The 22,626-nt window shown below is 41.7% G+C and overlaps 1 protein-coding gene and 1 long non-coding RNA gene across 9 annotated transcripts in view; one reads left to right on the top strand and one right to left on the bottom strand.

Moving 5' to 3' along the window:
- The first annotated feature begins 128 nt into the window (after positions 1 to 128).
- On the top strand, positions 129 to 16,923 carry LOC122463238. Its single transcript, XR_006286408.1, has 3 exons — positions 129 to 271; positions 16,695 to 16,726; positions 16,817 to 16,923. It is a non-coding gene; the product is annotated as an uncharacterized LOC122463238 (long non-coding RNA).
- B3GLCT (beta 3-glucosyltransferase) overlaps positions 12,329 to 22,626 on the bottom strand; it is a 141,758-nt gene continuing 131,460 nt past the window's right edge. For 5 of the 8 annotated variants that reach the window (XM_037892001.2, XM_037892015.2, XM_037892007.2 and 2 more), the window contains one exon: positions 17,100 to 18,722. In XM_037892001.2, the coding sequence (XP_037747929.1) occupies positions 18,555 to 18,722 (168 nt within the window). In that variant the 3' untranslated portion in view covers positions 17,100 to 18,554. Of the gene's footprint in view, positions 13,269 to 17,099; positions 18,723 to 22,626 lie in introns of those variants that run through there. The other 3 variants (XM_037892018.2, XM_037892032.2, XM_037892028.2) reach the window with 3 other exon arrangements.

Below are 22,626 nucleotides of genomic sequence, written 5' to 3'. Positions count from 1 at the left end.
GTAAGCTCAGGGAAATATATAACAGGTGTGCCTGGCTGACCACCTGTGTGCTTGCTCAGAGGAGAAGCAGTGTTTGAGAGAAAGGAACGGGGTAGACTGGGAGGTAAAAGCCTGGGGAAGAAGAGCTAGCCTGCCCCTCTGGGAGCACTGTGAGAGGGGAGAAGCTATTTGGGGGAGTTTGGAGCCAGCCCCTGGCCTGTGATTGTCAGCCCCTCTGCAATGGCTGAGGAGTCCAGATCCATCTCTGAATCTGAGGATCACTGCTGGAGTTGTGAGTACGGCATCTTTTAGTGCAGAGGTGGGCAAACTATGGCCCGCGGGCCACATCCAGCCCATGGGACCATCCTGCCCGGCCCCTGAGCTCTCGGCCAGGGAGGCTAGGATCTGACCCCTCTCCTGCTGTCCCCCCTCTCCCGCAGCCTCAGCGCAACATGCTGCCAGAGGTCTGGCCTGCCACTCCTGCCGGGCAGCGCAGCGGTGGTAACAGGGTTGGCTCTGGCCAGGCGGAGGGGCTTTGCTGCTCTGAGCAGCATGGTATGGGCGGGTTGGATAAGGGGCAAAGGGCCCTGGGGGGCAGTCAGGGGACATGGAGTAGGGGGTGGTTGGATGGGGTGGAGGTTTGGGGGGGATAGTCAGGGGGCATTGGATAGGCGTGGGAATCCTGGGCGGGCTGTAAGAGGGTGGGGGTGTGGATAGGGGTCGGGGCAGACAGGAGCAGGGGGGGTTGGATAAGGGGTGGGATCCCGGGGGACAGTTAGGGGTCGGGGTGTGGATGGGGGTTGGGGCACTCAGGGGACAGGAAGCAGGGCGGGTGGATAGGCGTGGGCGTCCCAGGGGCCTGTCTGGGGGTATGGATGGGGGTTGGGGCAGTCAGGGGACAGGGAGAAGAGGGGGTTGGATAGGGGGCGGTCAGGGGACAAGGAGCGTTGGATAGGTCAAGGGTTCTGAGGGGGGTGGGAAGTGGGAGAGGATGGATAGGGGGCAGGGGCAGGGGCCAGGCTGTTTGGGGAGGCACAGCCTTCCCTACTCGGCCCTCCATTCAGTTTTGCACCCCCGCTGTGGCCCTCAGGCCAAAAAGTTTGCCTGCCCCCGTTTTAGTGAGATCGTCAGGGAAACTGTTGGGAGTCCCTCTATTCCCTGAACTGTGTCCTCAAGCCAAGGGATAAGGGTTTGGGAATTTTATTACCTGCTGCCTGTTAAATATGTGGAGGGACTTACCATCTTACCCCGTTTGTGAGTCTTTTGGGCTGTACTGAGCCAAGTCAGACAAGTTGCTTATTGCTGCTCAGAATATACCGTGGTCACAGGTCATCCCAGGCCCCAACGATGTATGAATACCACCGGGACACTAAATCTGACTCTTGCGCTATCGGGTCACATGTGTGGGGAAATTTATGGGTATTATCAGCTGCGGAACCGGTGTCCTTCAGAGTAGCAGTTTCCCTGTTAAGTTGTATTTGCTTCCTGTTTAATACTCTGTTGAATATATTGTGTGTGTTTGCGTTACTCCTTGGGAGTCTCTAACTAGCTGATAAGTAAGTGGTTAGAATTTTCCTTCCAAGTTGTCCTGGTGACCCTGCCAGGAAGGAGTGAGTGAAGTGGAGGCACTGCAGAAAAAATTCATAGGAGGAGAAAATAAGGAAGTTAAACCCTGCTAAGCTGGAGGTGGGATCCAGACAAACCCAGGCCTGTCCATCAAAACCCATAAGGAGATTGGTGTTAAAGGAGTAACCCAATAGATAGGGGCAGTACATTGCAGTCCTGAAAATAAGTGGGAGTTCGACTCCTGAGGGTGGGATCACAAGGTATCACTCTTCAGCTGCCCCCTAACTCTGTAGGCACCTGTACTTCTGCTGGTTGGCACGTACACTACCTGAAACCACCCAGCAGCTGGGTGCCTAACTCCCAGCAGAGTTCACAACTTCTGCCCAGTTAACTGTCAGGGCCTGATCCAGTAGACATGCTCAGAGGTTGCCTTTGAGCATGTCTACCAGATTGGGCCTTGCACAAAGCACAGCTGGAGACGGTGGTGCCTCCCACCTCTTACTCAAGAGCCTAGTCTTCAGAGCATTCACACAGGATGGGGCAGACTCACGTTCAAATCCCCACTCTGCCTGAGGTGGAGCAGGGACTTGAATTGATGTCTCCTTCCTCCCATGAGAGTGCACCGAGAAGGTGGATTTCAGATGTGCTGGGGTTGTTGGGCTTGCTCTCTCTCTCCTGCTGAAGCTGTTCCACTTTGTACAAATAATCAAATATTCTTTGGGAGAGAATAAGAGTGAATGACTGACTGATTCTATAGTCCAGCGGCTTGGGCACTCACCTGCTCAGGTTCAAGTTTCTCCTCCAGTGAATATTTTAGTGTTCTACATAAGTGGAATATGGCCAAAAGTAAGAGGATCAGCCTCTCACATCATGGGTGAGCATACTAACCACTGGGTAAAACAGTAGTAGTGGCCAGCCATGCCAAACCCCCACAAAAAAACACAGAAATTGAGCTTGGTTTTGGCTTAATTGGTTGAGAGTTGCTTGTTGGCTAGTTCTTGGCTTGTAGCTTGTTTGTTTGGCTTGTTCCTGCTTTTTTTTTTTTTTTTTTTTGATCAGCTCCCAGCAAGCATGGGGGGCAAGCAGGGACAAGGGAGGAGAGAGTTGGGGTGCACAGCGGGCCCACCACAGTCCCAGACTGCACGGCGGGGGGGATCTAATCACATAGAGCGTTGGGGTTCTTAGGAATTGGCTTGTTTTGGCCTTGTTTTGAAATGGGATTAGCTTGATTTCTGGCTTATCAGGGTGTTTATTTACCGAGTGAAAGTTGGCAACTGTGGTAGTGGCCCTACTATCACCACCATCATTTTGTGTTGGGTCCAATTCACTGGATTTATTCTATTGGATCAGGCCCCACAGATGAGGTAGGCAAGGGTTGTGAGTCCAATTGGGATGAGTTACGCATCAAGCTGCTCAGTCATGTCAGGAAGAATGCAGGTGGGTGCATGCTCAGCAAAAATGTATGTGCCTAAGGGACTTCTCCAGTAAGCAGAAGTTTTGTGATTGCTGGTGGCAATGATGGAGTCAGGTGCCTAAGTTTCCCCCTGTGAATCCTGCCCCACGTGGACTTAGCACTTTTGAAACATAAACCTTATTTGTACAGTATTCATCAGTAAATAGTTGATGTTCAACATACTTGCCACACTGTGATAATCACAGTCATTATCTATTCTAATTATTACTCCTAGGAAAATTCTGCACCAAAAAATTAAAACTCTGCACACAATATTTTAAAATTCTGCATATTTTATTTGTCAAAATAACACAATATAATCATGTCTGTTTCAATTATGTTGGTGTAAGAATAGTCAGGATGAGCTCTAACCTGATATCTGGTGGCGAGTTGTGGTGGGTTGTGGAAAAGAACTTCAGGGGGTGATCTAATTTGCATAGGCACACCCACCCCGCCTAGATGGTCACTTTGGCTGCTGTAGGAACCCGAGTTTCTCTTTTATTGGGGCAGGAAGAATAAACTCTTGTTATCCTAATTATGTGAATCAAGGACAGTGGAACTGTACTTGGCCTTTTGTTAGAATGGAGGGACTCGTCATCAACTAAGCAGCACTTGCTAGGCAAGAATCATGGGTTCAAAACCCCAGTGAATTGAGAGAGGCTGGGGACAGGTATTAATACCTGGTGGTACGGGCTCCTGGTGAGGGCTCTACATGCCAATTGCACCTTCTCTCCCAACTGTGGAATATCAGAGCTAGTTTTGATTCCATTAGGAGTCTAGTTACAGACCATTGAGCTGAATTCACTTTGGGCCAATGGTGCACCAGGACTGAGGTTTCCATACTACAAGCTGAAATCAATAAAGAGTTAAAATTACTAAGAGCTGAAATCACTGAGTGCTGTGTTAAGTAGTGGGGGGCCTGAAGCTATATTGTGGAGCAGTTTGTGGGATGGCTGGGGCGGCTCATGGGACGACAGAGCGGAGCAGTTTGTGGGACAGCTGGCGGATCGGAGTGGAGCAGCTGGTGGAGCAGAGCGATTCATGGGATGGCTGGTGGAGTTGAACGGAGTGCCACAGAGAAGCGGGGCAGTCAGTGTTGGACCACGTAAGGTGCCTCTTAACCCCCCCCATTTCCACCAAGGCTGGGGGGGTAAAACTCCGCAGATAAACTTTTGAACTCCGGGGCTGCACTGACCAGGAACAGAGACTTTTGGGTTATTGGACTTTTGGGACTTTGGGTGACTTCTGGGTGGGTGGACTCAAGAACCAAAGGGAAAGGACACGGCCCAATTTGCTTGGGGTGAGTTTTTGCTCATGGGTTGTTATGAATCCTATTGGTGGTGGTTCCCCAACATAATGCCACATTGTTTCTCTCTGTTATTAAAAGGCTTTTGCTACACTCAGACTCTGTGCTTGTGAGAGGGTGGGGGCTCGAGCCGGTTTTGCATTGTGTTATTGGAATGGAAACCCTAGATACTGAACCCGGCCCTTGTTGCTGCCAACTCTGATGGGCAGAAGGGTTACATTGGTAATTTATTTCAAAATATCTATCAACAAGTATGTCTGTAACAATACAGATAACAACAACAAAAAATTCAGGAAATGACAAAGAGCTTTCTTACTAGGCATTTTAATACAGAACTTTGAGTAATAACTCATTTAAATTATAATACAGAAATGTATTTGCTGCACCCCTCAAGAGCAGTGCAAAGGCTTGGGGGAATCATGGGTAATGAAGGAGCTGAGGGAGAGGGACATAATTGTTGGGAGGGAGCCTCGGAGTGAACATGGAGGGTTGTTGGATGTGGGTGGGAGAAGTATGGAACAGGATTTTTTGTGGGGGAGGGGTGGAAGGGATTATTAGGGAGTTGGGGGAGCCTCCCCCATGCAGATCCTGGCTGATCCCTAGCTTCTCCCATTCAGTCAGGCACAGCTGCCCCTGTCGCCATGTGTCCCTGCACCCCCACTTCCATTCAGCCCCTGGCTCAGTGCTGTCATCCCACTAGCTCCTGTGCCCTTTCCCCAGTCTGTCCCCCCACTAGCCGTTCTGACCCACAGTCTATGTGATTTCCCCCCAGCAGCCCCATGTGTCCTGCTCTGGCCATCCCTCCCATATCCTGTGCCTTCTCACCTGGCCCCACAGGCAGGGCACTGTGAGGAAGGCAGCCTCTGACCCCTCTCTCTCTCTCTGCGCCTGACTGCTTGGAGCCAGCTGCCCTCCCTTCTGGTGCCACAGCAGCCTACATGCTGACTGGGAGCCAGAGTCTGGGATGTAATAAAGGGGGCTGTGTGGTTGCTCTTTTTTTAGCTTCTTGATAACCAAACCTGAGTCATACTTTTTAGGTGACAAATCTGATGAACTGTCCCATATTGAGGTGTCAGTAGAAGAGGTTTTGGAACAACTTGATAAACTAAACAGTAATAAGTCACCAGGACCAGATGGCATTCACCCAAGAGTTCTGAAGGAACTCAAATGTGAAATTGCAGGACTACTAACTGTAGTCTGTAACCTATTATTTAAATCAGCTTCTGTACCAAATGACTAGAGGATAGCTAATGTGATGCAAATTTTTAAAAAGGGCTCCAGAGGTGACCCTGGCAATTACAGGTCGGTAAGCCTGATTTCAGTACTAGGCAAACTGGTTGAAACTATAGCACAGAACAAAATTGTCAGACACATAGGTGAACATAGTTTGTTGGAGAAGAGTCAACATGGTTTTTGTAAAGGGAAATCATGCCTTACCAATCTACTAGAATTCCTTGGGTGGGGGTAAACAAGGATGTGGACAAGGGGGATTCAGTGGATATAGTGTATCTAGATTTTCAGAAAGCCTTTGACAAGGTCCCTAACCAAAGGCTCTTAAGCAAATAAGCTGTCATGGGATAAGAGAGAAGGTCCTCTTATGGACTGGTAACTGGTTAAAAGATAGGAAACAAAGGGTAGGATTAAATGGTCAGTTTTCAGAATGGAGAGAGGTAAATAGTGGTGTCCCCCAGGGGTCTGTACTGGGCCCAGTCCTATTCAACATATTCATGAGTGATCTAAAAAAGGGGTAAACAGTGAGGTGGCAAAATTTTCAAATGATACCATACTGCTCAAGATAGTTAAGTCCCAGGCAGACTGCGAAGAGCTACAAAAGGATCTCACATAACTGGGTGATTGGGCAACAAAATGGCAGATGACATTCAATGTTGATAAATGCAAAGTAATGTACATTGGAAAACATAATCCCAACTATATATATAAAATGATGGGGTCTAAATTAGCCGTTATCACTCAAGAAAGAGATCTTGGAGTCACTGTGGATAGTTCTCTGAAAACAACCACTCAACATCCAGCAGCAGTCAAAAAAGTGAACAGAATGTTGGGAATCATTAAGAAAGGGATGGATAATAAGACAGAAAATATCACCTTGCCTATATATAAACCCATGGTATGCCCACATCTTGAATGCTGCATGCAGATGTGGTCGCCCAATCTCAAAAAGATATATTGGAATTGCAAAAGGTTCAGAAAACAGCAACAAAAATTATTAGGGGTATGGAATGGCTGCCATATGAGGAGAGATTAATAAAACTGGACTTTTCAGCTTGGAAAAGAGACGACTAATGGGGGATATGATTGAGGTCTATAAAATCATGACTGGTGTGGAGAAAGTAAATAAAGAAGTGTTGTTTACTCCTTCTCATAACACAAGAACTAGGGGTCACCAAATGAAATTAATAGGCAGCAGGTTTAAAATAAACAAAAGGAAGTATTTTTTTCACACAACGCACAGTCAACCTGTGGAACTCCTTGCCAGAGGATGTTGTGAAGGCCAAGACTATAACAGGGTTCAAAAAAGAACTAGATAAATTCATGGAGGACAGGTCCATCAATGGCTATTAGCCAGGATGGGGTCCCTAGCCTCTGGTTGCCAGAAGCTGGGAATGGGCAACAGGGGATGGATCACTTGGTGATTACCTGTTCTGTTCATTCCCTCTGAAGCACCTGGCATTGACCACTGTCAGAAGACAGGATACTGGGCTAGATGGACCTTTGGTCTGACCCACTATAGCCGTTCTTATGGACACGCATACAGTTGCTAGTGTACATATAGTCTGCCTGTGTCCACAATACAGCCCTGTCTGCACTTGAAAGGGTTTGCTAGTAGGGGGTAGAGATACAGCAGTAGAGCTCTACCTGGTATTGGACACGCCTCTTCCCCTTTTGGAATGCCAGTGTTTCTCCACTGGAAGACGAAGGGTTCTCGCCTTACACAAGAGCTATACAAGGCAGGGGAGTGACATCATCGTGGTTCTCCTCTGCTGCCCCACCCAAAGGGACACTGAAAAACATCTGGAAGCAAGAATTGAACTTGAGGGGGAAAGGTTGAGCCCAAGTTGGAAGAGCGTCTAGCTTGTGAGTAATAATACCTGAGGTCTCAAGCTGGAGACCAGTGCAGCTGCCTTTCAAGACTTTCTATAATCTAACTGCAATAATATCTAGGGTGAGAAATTACTATTTGTAACCAATTTCTTTAGGGAAACAAGCTTAGTTTGCATGTTTGGTTTTATTTGCTTAGTAATCTGTTTTGTTCTGTTTGCTATCTCTTTAACCATTTAAAATTCACCGTTTGTAGTTAATAAACTTATTTCTTGTTTATAATATAACCCCGTTGGTGAAATTCATAATGGGGGGCAGGGAGGCTGTGCATACCTTCCTCCATATTGAGGGAGGAGGTGGATTTCATAATATACCTTTGGGTCCGCACTCCAGGGGAAGTGGGCACCTGAGTCATGGGATAAGTCTCTGAAGCTGAGTCTTCCCAGAGCTGATCTCAGTGTCTGTGTCATTCTGCAGTTGGGTGTGGCCCTGCCTGTGTGTGTGCTGGAGGAGGCTTAATAGCCTGGCTCAGCAAGACAGGTAAAAAGGGCGCCCAGGCTGGCAGAACAGGAGGGCTCAGCTGTATCCCAGTACATAAGGTAGCATCTTGAAGGGGGGCAAACTGTTACACCAGCATCGCAAGATATTTACATGCCAGATGCACTAAAGATTCGTGTGTCCCTTGATGCTTCAACCACCATTCCAGGGGACATGCTGATGACGGGTTCTGTTTGATAATGATCCAAAGTAGTGTGGACTGATGCATGTTCATTTAAGTTGATTTTCTTTTTTGGTGGTTTGGGTTCTGTAGTTTCTGCATCGGAGTGTTGCTCTTTTAAAACTTCCGAAAGCATATTCCACACCTCGTCTCTCAAATTTTAGAAGGCACTTCAGATTCTTAAATCTTGGATCAAGTGCTGTAGCTATCTTTAGAAGTTTCACATTGGTACCTTCTTTCCATTTTGTCAAATTTGCAGCGAAAGTGTTCTTAAAACGAACAACATGTGCTGGGTCATCATCTGAGACTGCTATAACATGAAATATATGGCAGAATGTGGGTAAAACAGAGCAGGAGACATACAATTCTCCCCCAAGGAATTCAGTCACAAATTTAATTAATGCATTATTTTTTTAACAAGCGTCATCAGCATGGAAGCATGTCCTCTGGAACGATGGCCAAAGCATGAAGAGGCATATGAATCGTTAGCGCATCTGGTACGTATATATCTTGCAATGCGAGCTACAACATTGCCATGTGAATGCCTGTTCTCACTTTCAGATGAGATTGTAATTAAGAAGTGGGCAGCATTATCTCCCGTAAATGTAAACAAACTTGTTTGTCTTAGTGATTGGCTGAACAAGGAGTAGGATTTAGTAGACTTGTAGGCTCTAAAGTTTTCCACTGTTTTGTTTTTGAGTGCACTTATATAACAACAAAAACTACAGTTGTAAGTTGCACTTTCATGATAGAGATTTCACGACAGTACTTGTGAGGTGAATTGAAAAATACTATTTCTTTTGTTTATTATTTTTACCGTGCAAATATGTGTAATGAAAAATAATATAAAGTGAGCACTGTACACTTTGTATTCTGTTGTAATTGAAATTGATATATTTGAAAATGTAGAAAAACATCCTTTAAACAGTGCGATTAATCGTGATTAATTTTTATCACAATTTTTTTTTGAGTTAATCATGTGAGTTAAGTGCGATTAATCAACCGCCCTAATTTAAATTATTATATAGTTGGGAACCCCAAGGTGCACAGTTGCAACACTCACACTATAGGAACTCTTTTATATTTACAAATATAGTTTATGAATACATTTAGCACAGTCACAAACACCCCAACTCAGTAAGGTAGAGATACTACAGAATGTACATATGCACATCCATATACTCGTACCATCCTTTGTAGAACAACCTGAAGCGTTGGCCATCATCTTCCTCATCACCAGTGGCCATCATTCTGGCTCGTCCTAAGGACTATATCTCCTTCTCCTACCGCCCCTGGGCTGTGATGCCACTTTTATAATATGTTACACTGATGCCATTATGTTTGTTGCATATTCATTAGGGGATTTTCCCCCTTTTCCTTATTTGTATTTCCTCACCTTACTAATGTTGGAGCGTCTTTTCTTCTATAGGTTAGTATATCAGTGATCTCAACTTATCATATATGTCAATTTGTTACCATGGCCCTTTTGTGGTTAGATGTCACATTTGTTACTTCTGTCCTAACCAGTTATTTCGGTTCTTTCCAAGTTGTGGTGTACCTGTTAAGTTTAAAAGGGTCTGAACTTAGGAAGACCCCTATGCCAACCTACTGCAAAGCATCCTTTATGTTAAAGCTCTCAGCCATATATGGACTGTATGCGTTAGCTCATTGCCATCTAGGTGAAAGGTCCCAAACGTATGTATGCTAACTTTGTCTTAGCTCAACGTACAGGATGTGGCCTGTAGGTCCCTTGTGTTATAGCCAAAATATACTCTAATATAAACCAATTATAATAAAACAAATAATCAAACCGATAAGAAACTTATAAGAAAAGATATATAGGCAAGCAAGCAGGCTAGGCTTAGATGTGTCTCATGTACCTGTTATATACATCAGTTCATTGTCAGGATGCTTCTGTGGTTGACTCATGTACCTGTGATCAGAACTTCCTCTTAAACTCTATTTTCAGTTCCCCAAATACTTGGGGTTTTCCATTGGGCTGTTTATCTGTGCAAAGTTTATCTGTTCAAAGTTCATAGGCCTCAAGCCTTATGCTAACTTGCTGAAGCTAATGTCTTACAGGATACAAATTTCTCGCATTACTGCTGAATATTATGCAAAGCAGAATATAATGCAAAGCAGTGAATATAATAAAGGCAAGCTAGCCCACTGGGCTACAGTGGCACTGGGGGTAGAGGACGGAGAGGGGGCAGGACAAGGTGGAGTGAGGGCAGGGCCTCAGGGGAGTGGTGGAGACAGGTAGGAAGAGGGTGAAGGTGAGGCCTTGAGGAAGGGGAAGAGTGGGGGCAGGGCCTTAGGACAGAGTGGGGGTGGAGCACCCACCTGGAAAAATGAAAGTCAGTGCCTGTGAGGGGGAGTCTGGATGGTGCTTCTGCTTGGCATATCAGTAGAATTATAGTTGTAACACAGGAGTTTATGGGGATATATTTCTAATTGGGTTCTGCAGGGATCAGTTCTTGGCCCTATGCTATTTCACATTTTTATCAATGACATGGAAGAAAACATAACACCATCACTGATAAAGTTTGCAGATGACACAAAGATTGGGGGAGTGGTAAATAATTAAGAGGACAGGCCCCTAATACAGCGCAATCTGGATTGCTTCGCTTGCTTGCACCCAGTTTATATCTGTTTTCATTTGGCCAAATGTAAAGTCCTGCATCTCAGAACAAAGAATGTAAGCCATATTTACAGACTGAGGGATTTTATCCTGGGAATCAGTGATGCTGAAAAAGACTTGGGGATGCTGGTAGATAATCAGCTAAACATGATCTCTCAATACACTGCTGTGGTCAAAAAGGACTTGCCAGCAAGTTAAAGAAGTATGGGCTGGATGAATGGACTATAAGGTGGATAGAAAGTTGGCTAGATTGTCGGGCTCAACGGGTAGTGATCAATGGCTCCATGTCTAGTTGACAGCTGGTATCAGTCAGAGTGCCCCAGGGGGTCATCTTGGAGCTGGTTTTGTTCAACATCTTTATTAATGATCTAGATGATGGGATGGATTGCACCCTCAGCAAGTTCGCAAATGACACTAAGCTTGGGGGAGAGGTAGATATACTGGAGGGTAGGGATAGGGTCCAGAGTGACCTAGACAAATTGGAGGATTGGGCCAAAAGAAATCTGATGAAGTTCAACAAGGAAAAGTGCAGAGTTCTGTACTTAGGAAAGAAGAATCCTATGTACCGCTACAGGCTGGGGACCGACTGGCTAAGCAGCAGTTCTGCAGAAAAGGACCTGGGGATTACAGTGGATGAGAAGCTGGATAGGAGTCAGCAGTGTGCCCTTGTTGCCAAGAAGGCTAACGGCATATTAGGCTGCATTAGTTGGAGCATTGCCAGCAGATCGAGGGAAATGATTATTCCCCTCTATTCTGCACTGGTGAGGCCACATCTGGAGTACTGCCTCCAGTGTTGGGCCCCCCACTACAGAAAGGATGTGGACAAACTGGAGAGAGCCCAGTGGAGGGCAACGAAAATGATCAAGGCACTGGGACACATGACTTATGAGGAGAGGCTGTGGGAACTGGGATTGTTTAGTCTGCAGAAGAGAAGAGTGAAGGGGGATTTGATAGCAGCCTTCAACTACCTGAAGGGGGGTTCCAAAGAGGATGGAGCTCAGTTGTTTTCAGTGGTGGCAGATGACCGAACAAGGAGCAATGGTCTCAAGTTGCAGTGCGGGAGGTCTAGGTTGGATATTAGGAAACACTATTTCACTAGGAGGGTTGTGAAGCATTGGAATGGGTTACTTAGGGAGGTGGTGGACTCTCCATCCTTAGAGGTTTTTAAGGCCCGGCTTGACAAAGCCCTGGCTGTGATGATTTAGCTGGCGTTGGTCCTGCTTTGAGCAAAGGGTTGGACTAGATGACTGTAATGATGCTGCCTTTGGTGGCACACTTCTGAGAGTACCAATTCAGGACAAATTGCTTAGAGCAGGGCAGTTACGGCTCAAGGCTGGGGTTCCTTTGCACACCAAGGCAAACCAAACCAGCCAAACAGAGTAGACTTCAGTTTTACCCCACTGGCTAACCATAAGTCACACAAGCAATTCCCTTCGACACTCCAGTTTCCCAGCATCACTACCAGTGCCACTCGTTATGGGGACGAATGGTTATGAAAACCAATGCCCCAGCAAAAGAAAAAAAGGTTCTCTTGATCCCAAAGGACCAGGCCCAGGTCAATATACAAGACAGAACTTACCCACAAATCACACTGTTGCCAATCCTCTAGAATCTAAAATCTAAAGGTTTATTTATAGAAGGAAAAAGATATAGATGAGAGCTGGAATTGGTTAAATGGAATTAATTATATACTGTAATTGCAAAGTTCTTGGTTCAGGCTTGTAGCAGTGATGGAATAAACTGCAGGCACAAATCAAGTCTCTGGAGTACATCCACAGCTGGGATGGATCATTCAGTCCTTTGTTCAGAGCTTCAGTTTGTAGCCAAGTCCCTCCAGGGGCAAGAAGCAGGACTGAAGACAAGATGGAGATGAGGCAGCTGCCTTTTATAGTCTCTTCCAGGTGGAAGCACACCTTTGTTCTTCTGTACAAGATCACAGCAAGAGGGAGTTTGGAGTCACATGGGCAAGTCACATGTCCATGCATGGCTCAGTTCTTTACAGGCCGACGCCATTGTTTACATGTTAGTTTGAATGTTCCCAGGAAAGCTCAGATGTGGATTGGCGTCTTGCAAAGTCCATTGTTAGTTAAGTGTTTTTTGATTGGGCACTTACTGAAGAAGCTGACCAACTGCTTCACTGAGGCTACTTAGAATCAAAACACACTGATATACAAGTACACAGCCAATATTCATTACTTCAACTACAAAAATGATACACCTATACAGATAGCATAATCATCATCAGCAAATCATAACCTTTCCATAGACATCTTACACAACAACCTTTGTACAATACTTGCTGCAAATATATAACAGTGGTTGCAGCAATAATCTATATGGTCACAGGTTATGTCAGTAACGTCACAATGACCTCCTGAGGTCTCTTCCAGTCCTAATCTTCTATGATTCTATGATAATACAATCCTTGGATACAGAAACAAGGGAATCTTGAGTAGGAGTAGAGAAGTTATTTTATCTCTGTATTTGGTCCTGGTACTACTAGAACATTGTGTCCGGTTCTGATGTCCACAAATCAAGAAGGATGCTGAAAAATTGGAAAGGGTTCAGAGAAGAGCCACGAGAATGAGTAAAAGATTAGAAAATAAGATTCAAGGAGCTCAATCTATGTAGCTAATCAAAAGCAATGTTATGGGGTGACTTGATCACAGTTTGTAAGTACTTACAGGGGAAACAAATATTTGATAATTGGCTCTTCATTCCAGCAGACAAAGGTACAAAAGGATCCAATGGCTCGAAGTAGAAGCTAGGCAAATTCAGACTGGAAATAAGGTGTTACTTCCTAACAGTGAGGGTAATTAATCACTGGATTTTCCCAGCGCTGTCTTGGATTCTCCATCACTAGGAATTTTTCAATTAAGATTATATTTGTTTTTCTAAAGGACATGATCTAGTTTAAACAGAAATTATTGTGGGGAAGGTCTATTGCCTATGTTATTCAGGAGGTCAGACAAGATGACTGAGCGTTGAGGAGCTTCATGGAACTGCCTCCTAAACAAATAATTGCTATTGATGACTTCCAGCAATGAATTCCATAGGCGGTATTCTCTCATTCTCATTACACATTACGGAGCAGGGTAAAAGGAATAAATTTCACTATAACTGTCATAACGACATATATTGAACAAAATCCTCTTACTTTTCTCCTTTCTAGACGAAAAAATCCTAGTTTGTGCATCTCTCATCGTGTGTGTGTGTGTATGTATGTACACGTGCACACACACACACTCATTCACTGCCTCTAACAGTCTTCATTTCCCTTCTCTGGAACTTCTCAATTTCAGATAGATCTTTTCCCAACCATCACTTATCTCACTTCTTAGCTTTGTGCCTTTTTATTATGGTTTTTTAAGCTAAAGAGTGTTAATTGCTTACATTTTCTAGAGTTACCAAGATTTTTTTTTTCACTACATAAATGCATAGCACATGTTGGGACGAATACGTTATGGACAGAACAATCATCAAAACCACATGCAACATTGCACTTGTATAGTCCATCCCACCAAAATAACCATCCCTTTTATACTAAACTACATCTACTGCTTGAAAAATATATAATATTGAACTTCCTGGCTTCAAACTCCAGACCCTTTATTTCAATCTGTGCTTACAATTTCTTGGATGTTCTTTTCAGGATCATTTCTTAAGACAAACGTGGTTGACGAATAACTAATCAAAGTTTAATTTGAAACTATGTGTCCTATTATCTGCTGATTAGACAGATAATGGACAATTCATAGCAACATGTTTTTGATCTTTTGTCCTGATCAAATGTAGATTTGTTCAAAGGCTAATCAAAACACTCCATAATTATTCTGCTACTAAATTATAATTTGGAAAGACAGCACATCTAAGAGAAAGATATGCTACATTCTGGGCAACATGCAAATCGAAAACAAAACACTGACTTATAAAGTAAGCAATATTTGTTTCCATGGGATCAGACATTTCTCTGATCAAAAGCATTTCCCATTTTCAGGGGGAGTTCAGCCACCTATCTGAAAAAAATTGCTGGTCAACAAGAATGGCACTTACTCATTAAAAATATTTTATAGTATTTATACACCGTATTCAGAATTTGATCAAAAGAAGCAAATTTTTTGCTCTCCATAACATACTGTTTGGATCAAAATGTGTTTTCTATTACATAGTTAAACCATCTAGTCCAACAACCCACAGTTCACTGGGAGTTAAGTCTTGATAGATGGCTGAGTGCTCCAAGTTCCGTCAATGTGAACAAAGAGCTCTGATCTCTCATTTTTGCGGTGGTCTTTGTCGATGTGTTGCATGTGCCCTACTGTATTAATGGCACTGATATGTCAAGATTTTTCTACTATGAAGATTACCTGTAATACTCAAAACAAGGTATAATTAACCGCTAGATTCAGAGAATTGAATAAAAGGAAGCCAGATAACTTAGTACCCCTGTTGACTAAGTATTTGTCAGGTTAAGTTTTCCATAAGCATTCCCAGATTTTCTTATGCCATGGTTCTTAAACTTCTTGGAAAGGGAATTAAGGACACATTCAATGCTTAATCTTCCTCTGCTTCCTGCAAAGCTCAGTCCCAAACTCCTCCTCTATACTTTGCCATTGATAAGCCTCTTGATCCACCTCAGAATTCTCTGCTTGTTTCAATTTTAACAGAGTCCCAGGGACTGAAGCGCTTTCCCCCATATTTAGTTTTCAGATACTAACATTCTTGCTTTGCTAGATAAAAGTGAATTTAAAATGGAAAGCCTCATTTAGATCAAGCTTTCTTTAATTCTCTGTCTTCCCTATTTCTCTTCTCTGCTTCAAAGTAACCGCTGAAAAATCTTGAAAGACTTGAATTTTTTCTCCTTGGAGAAAAGGGTTTTTTTTTGTGCTTTTGCACATAAGAGACACTTTCTGCTGATAATTAATAAGATGCAGCACTATGTCTTGGGGGCAGAGAAGATGGGGTTCTGTGTATTGTCAATTACTACTTCTGAGGCTTTCAGAACTAGTTTACCAACGCAGTAAAGAGATTGTTAAAATGATCTAATCTGATCTGCATAACACAGGGCATAGAATTACACTCAGTGGAGGAAAAACATTTTTTTCTATGTTCTAAGGGCTCCCTCCCCATCCCATAGTCTAATATAGTGGTTCTCAACCAGGGCTACGCATAGTCCCTGGGGGTACACAGAGGTCTTCCAGGGGGTACATCAACTCTTCTAGATATTTGCCTAGTTTGACAATAGCCTACATATACAGCATTAGCAAAGTCAGTACAAACTAAAATTTCACAGACACTTATTTATACTGCTCTATACACTATAAATCAATTTGAATATAAATATTGTACTTACATTTCATGTATAATTATATGGTAAAGATTAGAAAGTAAGCAATTTTTCAATAAGTGTGCTGTGACACTTTAGTATTTTTATGTCTGATATTGTAAGCAAGTAGTTTTTAAGTGAGGTTTAACTTGGGATATGCAAGACAAATCAGACTCCTGAAAGGGGTACAGTAGTCTGGAACGGTTGAGAGCCACTGGAACAATATGACTTCCCTTAGCACCTCATCCCCTGCTCCACCAAACACTGAAATTATATCTGTACCCTCTATTCTCAATAACACCTAGTTTAAAGAGTCAACGCTTGCTCTGACTTTTCTAGGTGTTTGATCTTAGGACCTGAAGGTTCAGGACTGCAACAGAAGTCTCCCCCAATTCCAACCTCCACAATACTCATAGCCATCTCAAAGAATTGCAGTAAAAGCTAGGGTAATGGCAAAATAAGGCAGAGACTTTAAAAAGCTGCTTTGTTTGCAGTTCTGGAGGGAAGTTCTGGCTGGAAAGCGATTCTTTCTGTTCATGTTCCTATACTGTGCTCATCACCGTGGTATCTGAATGCCTTCCACTAGTGCATTAACTAAGCAATGTAACTAACATTTGTCATGTATTTGTTCTCTTTCCTTCTCCCTAGGAGGAGTATGTGCATTGGAGTGTCTTATATTGGTAGGTGTGGTTTTAGGTTTTTTTGGATGGTTAAATCATAGTGCCCTCCGACCCGTCTGGTGATACTGTGTATTATTTGTTTTGCATTAGCACCAGGAACCCATTGTGCTAGGCACTGAACAAACAGAGTTTGTAATCTGCCTTTACCATTTGCACAGAAAGAGACACAGCCAACCAGCGTGGACTGGAGAAAGAGGTCAGGAACCAGAAAGAATAACACTGTTTGAACTCTTTCTTTTGGTGCTACTGACCTCTGTTTTGTTAACTTTATAATATCCTGTGGTGTATTTACCACAAGGAGTACTGGATAAATGAGTTTAAACATTCCAAAGTGTATCTGGTCTTTGAAGAAGGATGGGAACAATGCACTCAAAAATCTAAACAAGTATGTTTTTATTCTGTTTTAGGCTCACGCAGTTCTAAACAGTAAACCTAATTAACAATACATCCACGGTACCAAAGAATGTAGCTCTGGTATCAGTAGAAATGTCTACTGTTCAAGGCACTGATATTGGTAAGAAAAAGTTACATTATGTTGGTTACACCTATATCAACATTCTTCTAAACCACTATGAATGTGAGCACTGTTCAAATGCTTAAAAATCCACAAGCTACGTTCACAAAAGGTGCATACTTCTCAGTGATTACCGAATTACTTCCCCATTTAGACTTGGAGTAAGTATTGCATTACTTTGGAACTGAAACAAGTGCTGAACTACAGAAAATATTGTAAAACGTGTACAAATAAACAATTTCAGTAATATGGCTTTAAGACCCTGCATTTGGTTACAACATAGCAAGCAAAGTTAGATAACAGCATATATACACGATATGCTGTTGTCTTAAAAGGAAAAAATCCTTTACTGTATAAAAATTAGTTTAGAACATACTAAAGCCAGATTTTATTCAAATATCTTTACAAAACTGAATCATACATAGAAAACAAACAAAGTCAAATATGCAGCACTCTTTACATGTTAATATTATATGCATTATATTACTTAGTTGTATTTTTTTACTATGTATACTGCAGATGATATAAATTGTGGATGTTACAAACTAATTTTTAGCTTGGCACTTAGACACTATGGTGATATGCACATTATAAATATCTAAACATTAGATTTTCAAAATTCCTTAAGAGACAAACATTTATATTTGCCAAAGATAGAAACTGTCACCTAGGTTTTTTTTAATGAATCATGGCAACATCTTGTAATCAGTTTAAGAATCCCAGACCTTCCTTTGGATCTGTCCCATGCATCCGCAACTTCTCTATTTGGAAACTATACAAAGTACAGTACATGACATTTTCCTTCCAGACCACTGTTTGTTAAAATAGTCACACCACCCTACCCTTTCATTACCTAAGGCCTGATTCTGACTGATTTCAAGAACCCAGAAGTTCCTCTGAAGTCATTGGGAAGTGTAGGTATTCAGTACCTTTTAGAATTAGGCCCCTAAATATAGAACTTAGGCCACTATTAGACAGTGAGGAAAAGAGAAATGTGAATTGCTGGTGTTTGACAGAGAATTCCAAACGGGAACACACACAAATACTGTATACAATGTTTAAAATGTTAAATACAATGGTCACAAGATTCAAAACTCAAGGTATTTCCAACAATAAATCCTCAAACCACACACACACACACACTCAAGCTGATTCCCTCTTCCTTTTCTAACAAGTGTAACACGTAATGGATTGAAACATTTAGGGTTCTATGCAATATAGCAGACAAGTAGTACAACACAACACCGAAACTACAGTACAGCCTGTCTCTCACTAATCTGCAGTACATTATTGAGATTTAAAATATTTTATATATTATAAATCTTCCCTAATACGTCTCTGTTTCTTTTCAGTAAATGAATCTTCCATCTTTGGTGCCAGCCATGTGAAATACACCTTCACGGGATCAATGTTCCAATGCTTGTGAAATGATATTGGAATTTGGTGAGCAAGGTAGTCCTTTGGATAGTCCATTGGTCTTGCCTAAGATGGGAGGATAAAACAAAAATGCTAGTTCTCACTGGTTTAAAAAATGTTTTAGAACAGTAAAGTGAATTTTGGATAAAGAATCATCACTAAATAGACTTCTCATCTCAAATGTTTTGACATCAGTAATATAGTATTACTGTAAAATATTCCATAATGATTGCAGTCATTTTTACATAGTACTATTAAACTGACTGGCTTGCATTAATCTATATTCATGTATCTGACTTTTAAGGACTACAATCATCATGGTGTTTGAGTCCTACTACTCAGCTAGACAAGGTTATAACTAGGGTTGTCACGTGATTAAAAAAATTAATCGCGCTGTTAATAATAGAATACCATTTATTTAAATATTTTGGGTGTTTTCTACATTTTCAAATATATTGATTTCAATTACAACACTATACAAAGTGTACAGTGTTCACTTTATATTTTTTATTACAAATATTTGCATTGTAAAAAACAAAAGAAATAGTATTTTTCAATTCACCTAATACAAGTATTGTAGTGCAATCTCTTTATCATGAAAGTTGAACGTGCAAATGTAGAATTATGTACAAAAAATAACTGCATTCAAAAATAAAACAATGGAAAACTTTAGAGCCTATGAGTACACTCAGTCCTACTTCTTGTTCAGCCAATCGCTCAGACAAACAAGTTTCTTTACATTTGCAGCAGATAATGCTGCCTGCTTCTTGTTTACAATGTCACCTGAAAGTGAGAACAGGTGTTTGTGTAGCACTGTTGTAGCCAGCGTCACAAGATATTTACGCGCCAGATGCACTGAAGATTCCTATGTCCCTTCATGCTTCAACCACTATTCCAGAGGACATGTGTCCATGCTGATGACTGGTTTTGCTCGATAACAATCCAAAGAAGTGCAGACCGATGCATGTTCATTTTCATCATCTAAGTCAGGTGCCTCCAGCAGAAGGCTGATTTTCTTTTTTGGTGGTTTGGGTTCTGTAGTTTCCACATTGGAGTGTTGCTCTTTTAAGACTTCTGAGAGAATGCTCCACACCCCATCCCTCTCAGATTTTGGAAGGCACTTCAGATTCTTAAACCTTGGGTCGAATGCTTTAGCTATCTTTAAAAATCTCACACTGGTGCCTTCTTTGCATTTTGTCAGATCTGTGGTGAAAGTGTTCTTAAAACGAACAACATGTGCTGGGGCGTCATCCAAGATTGCTAGAACATGAAATATATGGCAGAATGCGGATAAAACTGAGCAGGAGACATACAATTCTCCCCCAAGGAGTTCAGTCACATTTAATTAACGCATTATTTTTTTAACAAGCGTTATCAGCATGGAAGCATGTCCTCTGGAATGGTGGCCGAAGCATGTAGGGGCATATGAATGTTTAACATATCTGGAACGTAAATATCTTGCAAAGCCGGCTCCAGAATTGCCTTTTTCTCACTTTCAGCTGACACTGTAAATAAGAAGTGGGTAGCATTAGCTCCTGTAAATGTAAACAAACTTGTTTATCTTAGCGACTGGCTGAACAAGAAGTAGGACTGAGTGGACTTGTAGGCTCAAAAGTTTTATATTGTTTTTGGGGATGCAGTTATGTAACAAAAAATAGATATATCTGTAAATTGCACTTTCACAATAAAGAGATTACACTACAGTACTTGTATGAGGTGAATTCAAAAATACTATTTCTTTTGTTTATCATTTTTACAGTGCAAATATTTGTAATGAAAAATAATAATAGACCTCTGGACACTTTGTATTCTGTGTTGTAATTGAAATCAATATATTTGAAAATGTAGAAAAACATCTAAAAATATTTAATACATTTCAATTGTTTAAAGTGTAATTAAAATTGAGATTAATTTTTTTGAGTTAATCACGTGTTAACTGCGATTAATCAACGGCCCTTGTTATAACATGTAAAAGTAGAGGGAAACAGCTAGAATATTTTCACAAAATGTTTGTATTATGTTTTCAATTACATTTTTCATGTTGTACCAAGCTGCAAAAGTTTAAAATAATATAGAATGAACTCATAGTCAGTTTGTTTGTTTTGAGGGGACCTGCCAGTTTAGAAATTATCATATTGAAATTATTTCATGACTATCTGATTTCAGTCTTTGCCAAGTTGGGAATATGACAGACATGGAAATGAGGGATAATCTTAACTGGCCAGGCACACCAAAAACAAATAAAACTTAGTGAAAAAATCCATGCCAAGTACTTTTTCTAGTTGTTTTCTTTATTCACAACTCAACTCCAGACCTTCTTATCCCAGATAATCCCAAAACTAGCATTAACTTTTTATAGCTTTATTTTAGGGGTTGCTAGAAGCTAATTGCTCTCAATATATATATACACATATACACACACACACACACACACACACGTAGGTTGCCTAACACATTCCACCACAAAAGATTCTTACAACCCTTTTTTGAGAAGCTTTTATGTTGATGCAGCACACCTTTGAATTGGGGCAGGAGGAAAGCCCTTGGGCTAGAGAAGTCTCTTTTCTTTGTCCTATGAAATTCCATTTAAGTTTTGCTGAGAGATTTTTGAAAATTGTCATTTCTCTTCTCTCACTTGCGTTTCCTCAGGAAATTTTTGACAGAATGCCAAAATAATAACTAAACACAAGCATTCTGAAGTGCTGCTACAACTGCTGCAATACTGATTTTTAAATGCTTTGGAGCTGCAGGAGCAGCTGCGGGACGTGGGGCAGCAAGAGGAATGCTGAGGCAGGCTCTGGCCCCAGCAACCCACATCCCCACTGTGAGGGCACCATATAACAAGAGCTCCCTCAGGTCCTTCCTGGGAGGAAAGGGAAAGACAGTCTGAGCTCTCAACAACAATCCCCTCAAGCATATTCTTCTTTAGGATCACAGTTTTTCCTGTCAAATGGTTGAAGTCTGTGCTGCAGGCTGAAAGGTCAGGGTTCAAATGCTCCTGCTGATGCATGATTTTGTGTCTGTATGGGGGTTGTTATTACAATTGTACATAATATATTTATTTTCACATTCTTCCTTTTAAGAAAAACATAGGAAACTACATTAAAAATGTTAAGAAAAGGTTGCAAAGGTTGTAAAGACCAACACTTTAAAGTTAAGAAATGCCACATTTGTGGTTGCCTGTGTAATCTCAAATCTTCTCCCTTGCAAATAAGCATTATGATACAGTGTTTAAGTACATTATTATATAAAGTTTTTTAACAGGACTCCCATCTCATCCAAGGCTTTATCTTGCACCCATTTATTTTCTGTACAGGATCAGGGTTTCAGTGCATAGCATGGATGCACAAAGAGGTAGAATTAAGGTTATATGGGCAACCATAAATCTGGCATTTCCTAATTTTTAGCATTTGACTTTGCACTAAAGTCCAAAATAGTTTTCTTTTAATATAGGTTTTTCAGTATGTACTATAATTTAAAAAATGTTGAAAGTCAATCTTACCTCCAACATCACTATGTGGTCACATCAGCTGAAAATTGCTGTGTTTTTTATTTTGTTTGGTTATTATTTTGTGATCCTGTAACTTGTTTTTTGTATACATTTTTGTTCAACAGTCCATCTATGGGCATATGGTTTGCCTGCATGGAATAACTTGCAGGATCTATTGGTTATAGCTATTGGCTATGGCTGTGTGGTATGTTTACCATAAGGGACAGTTTGCATGGCATACGTTGATATCTCTCATTCTTGTCTCAACACCCAACCTAGTCACAAATTTCTGTGATCTGGCCCAAAATTATTTACCATAGTAGCATTCCCTCATATGATCCCTTACATACATGCCAATATATAGACCAAAACACTGTGCACTCTTATTTCAGTGCAGGACCACATTGTGTTTCTTTGTGTAAAAAAGGACATTGCATACCTTTAGGCCTCTAACATTCACAACAAATCTAGTAAAATTAA

This window comes from Chelonia mydas, chromosome 1, assembly GCF_015237465.2.
Source record: "Chelonia mydas isolate rCheMyd1 chromosome 1, rCheMyd1.pri.v2, whole genome shotgun sequence".
Taxonomy (NCBI): domain Eukaryota; kingdom Metazoa; phylum Chordata; order Testudines; family Cheloniidae; genus Chelonia; species Chelonia mydas.
The sequence above is the reverse complement of the archived record's forward strand: the minus strand, read 5'-3'. Positions and strand labels throughout refer to the sequence as shown.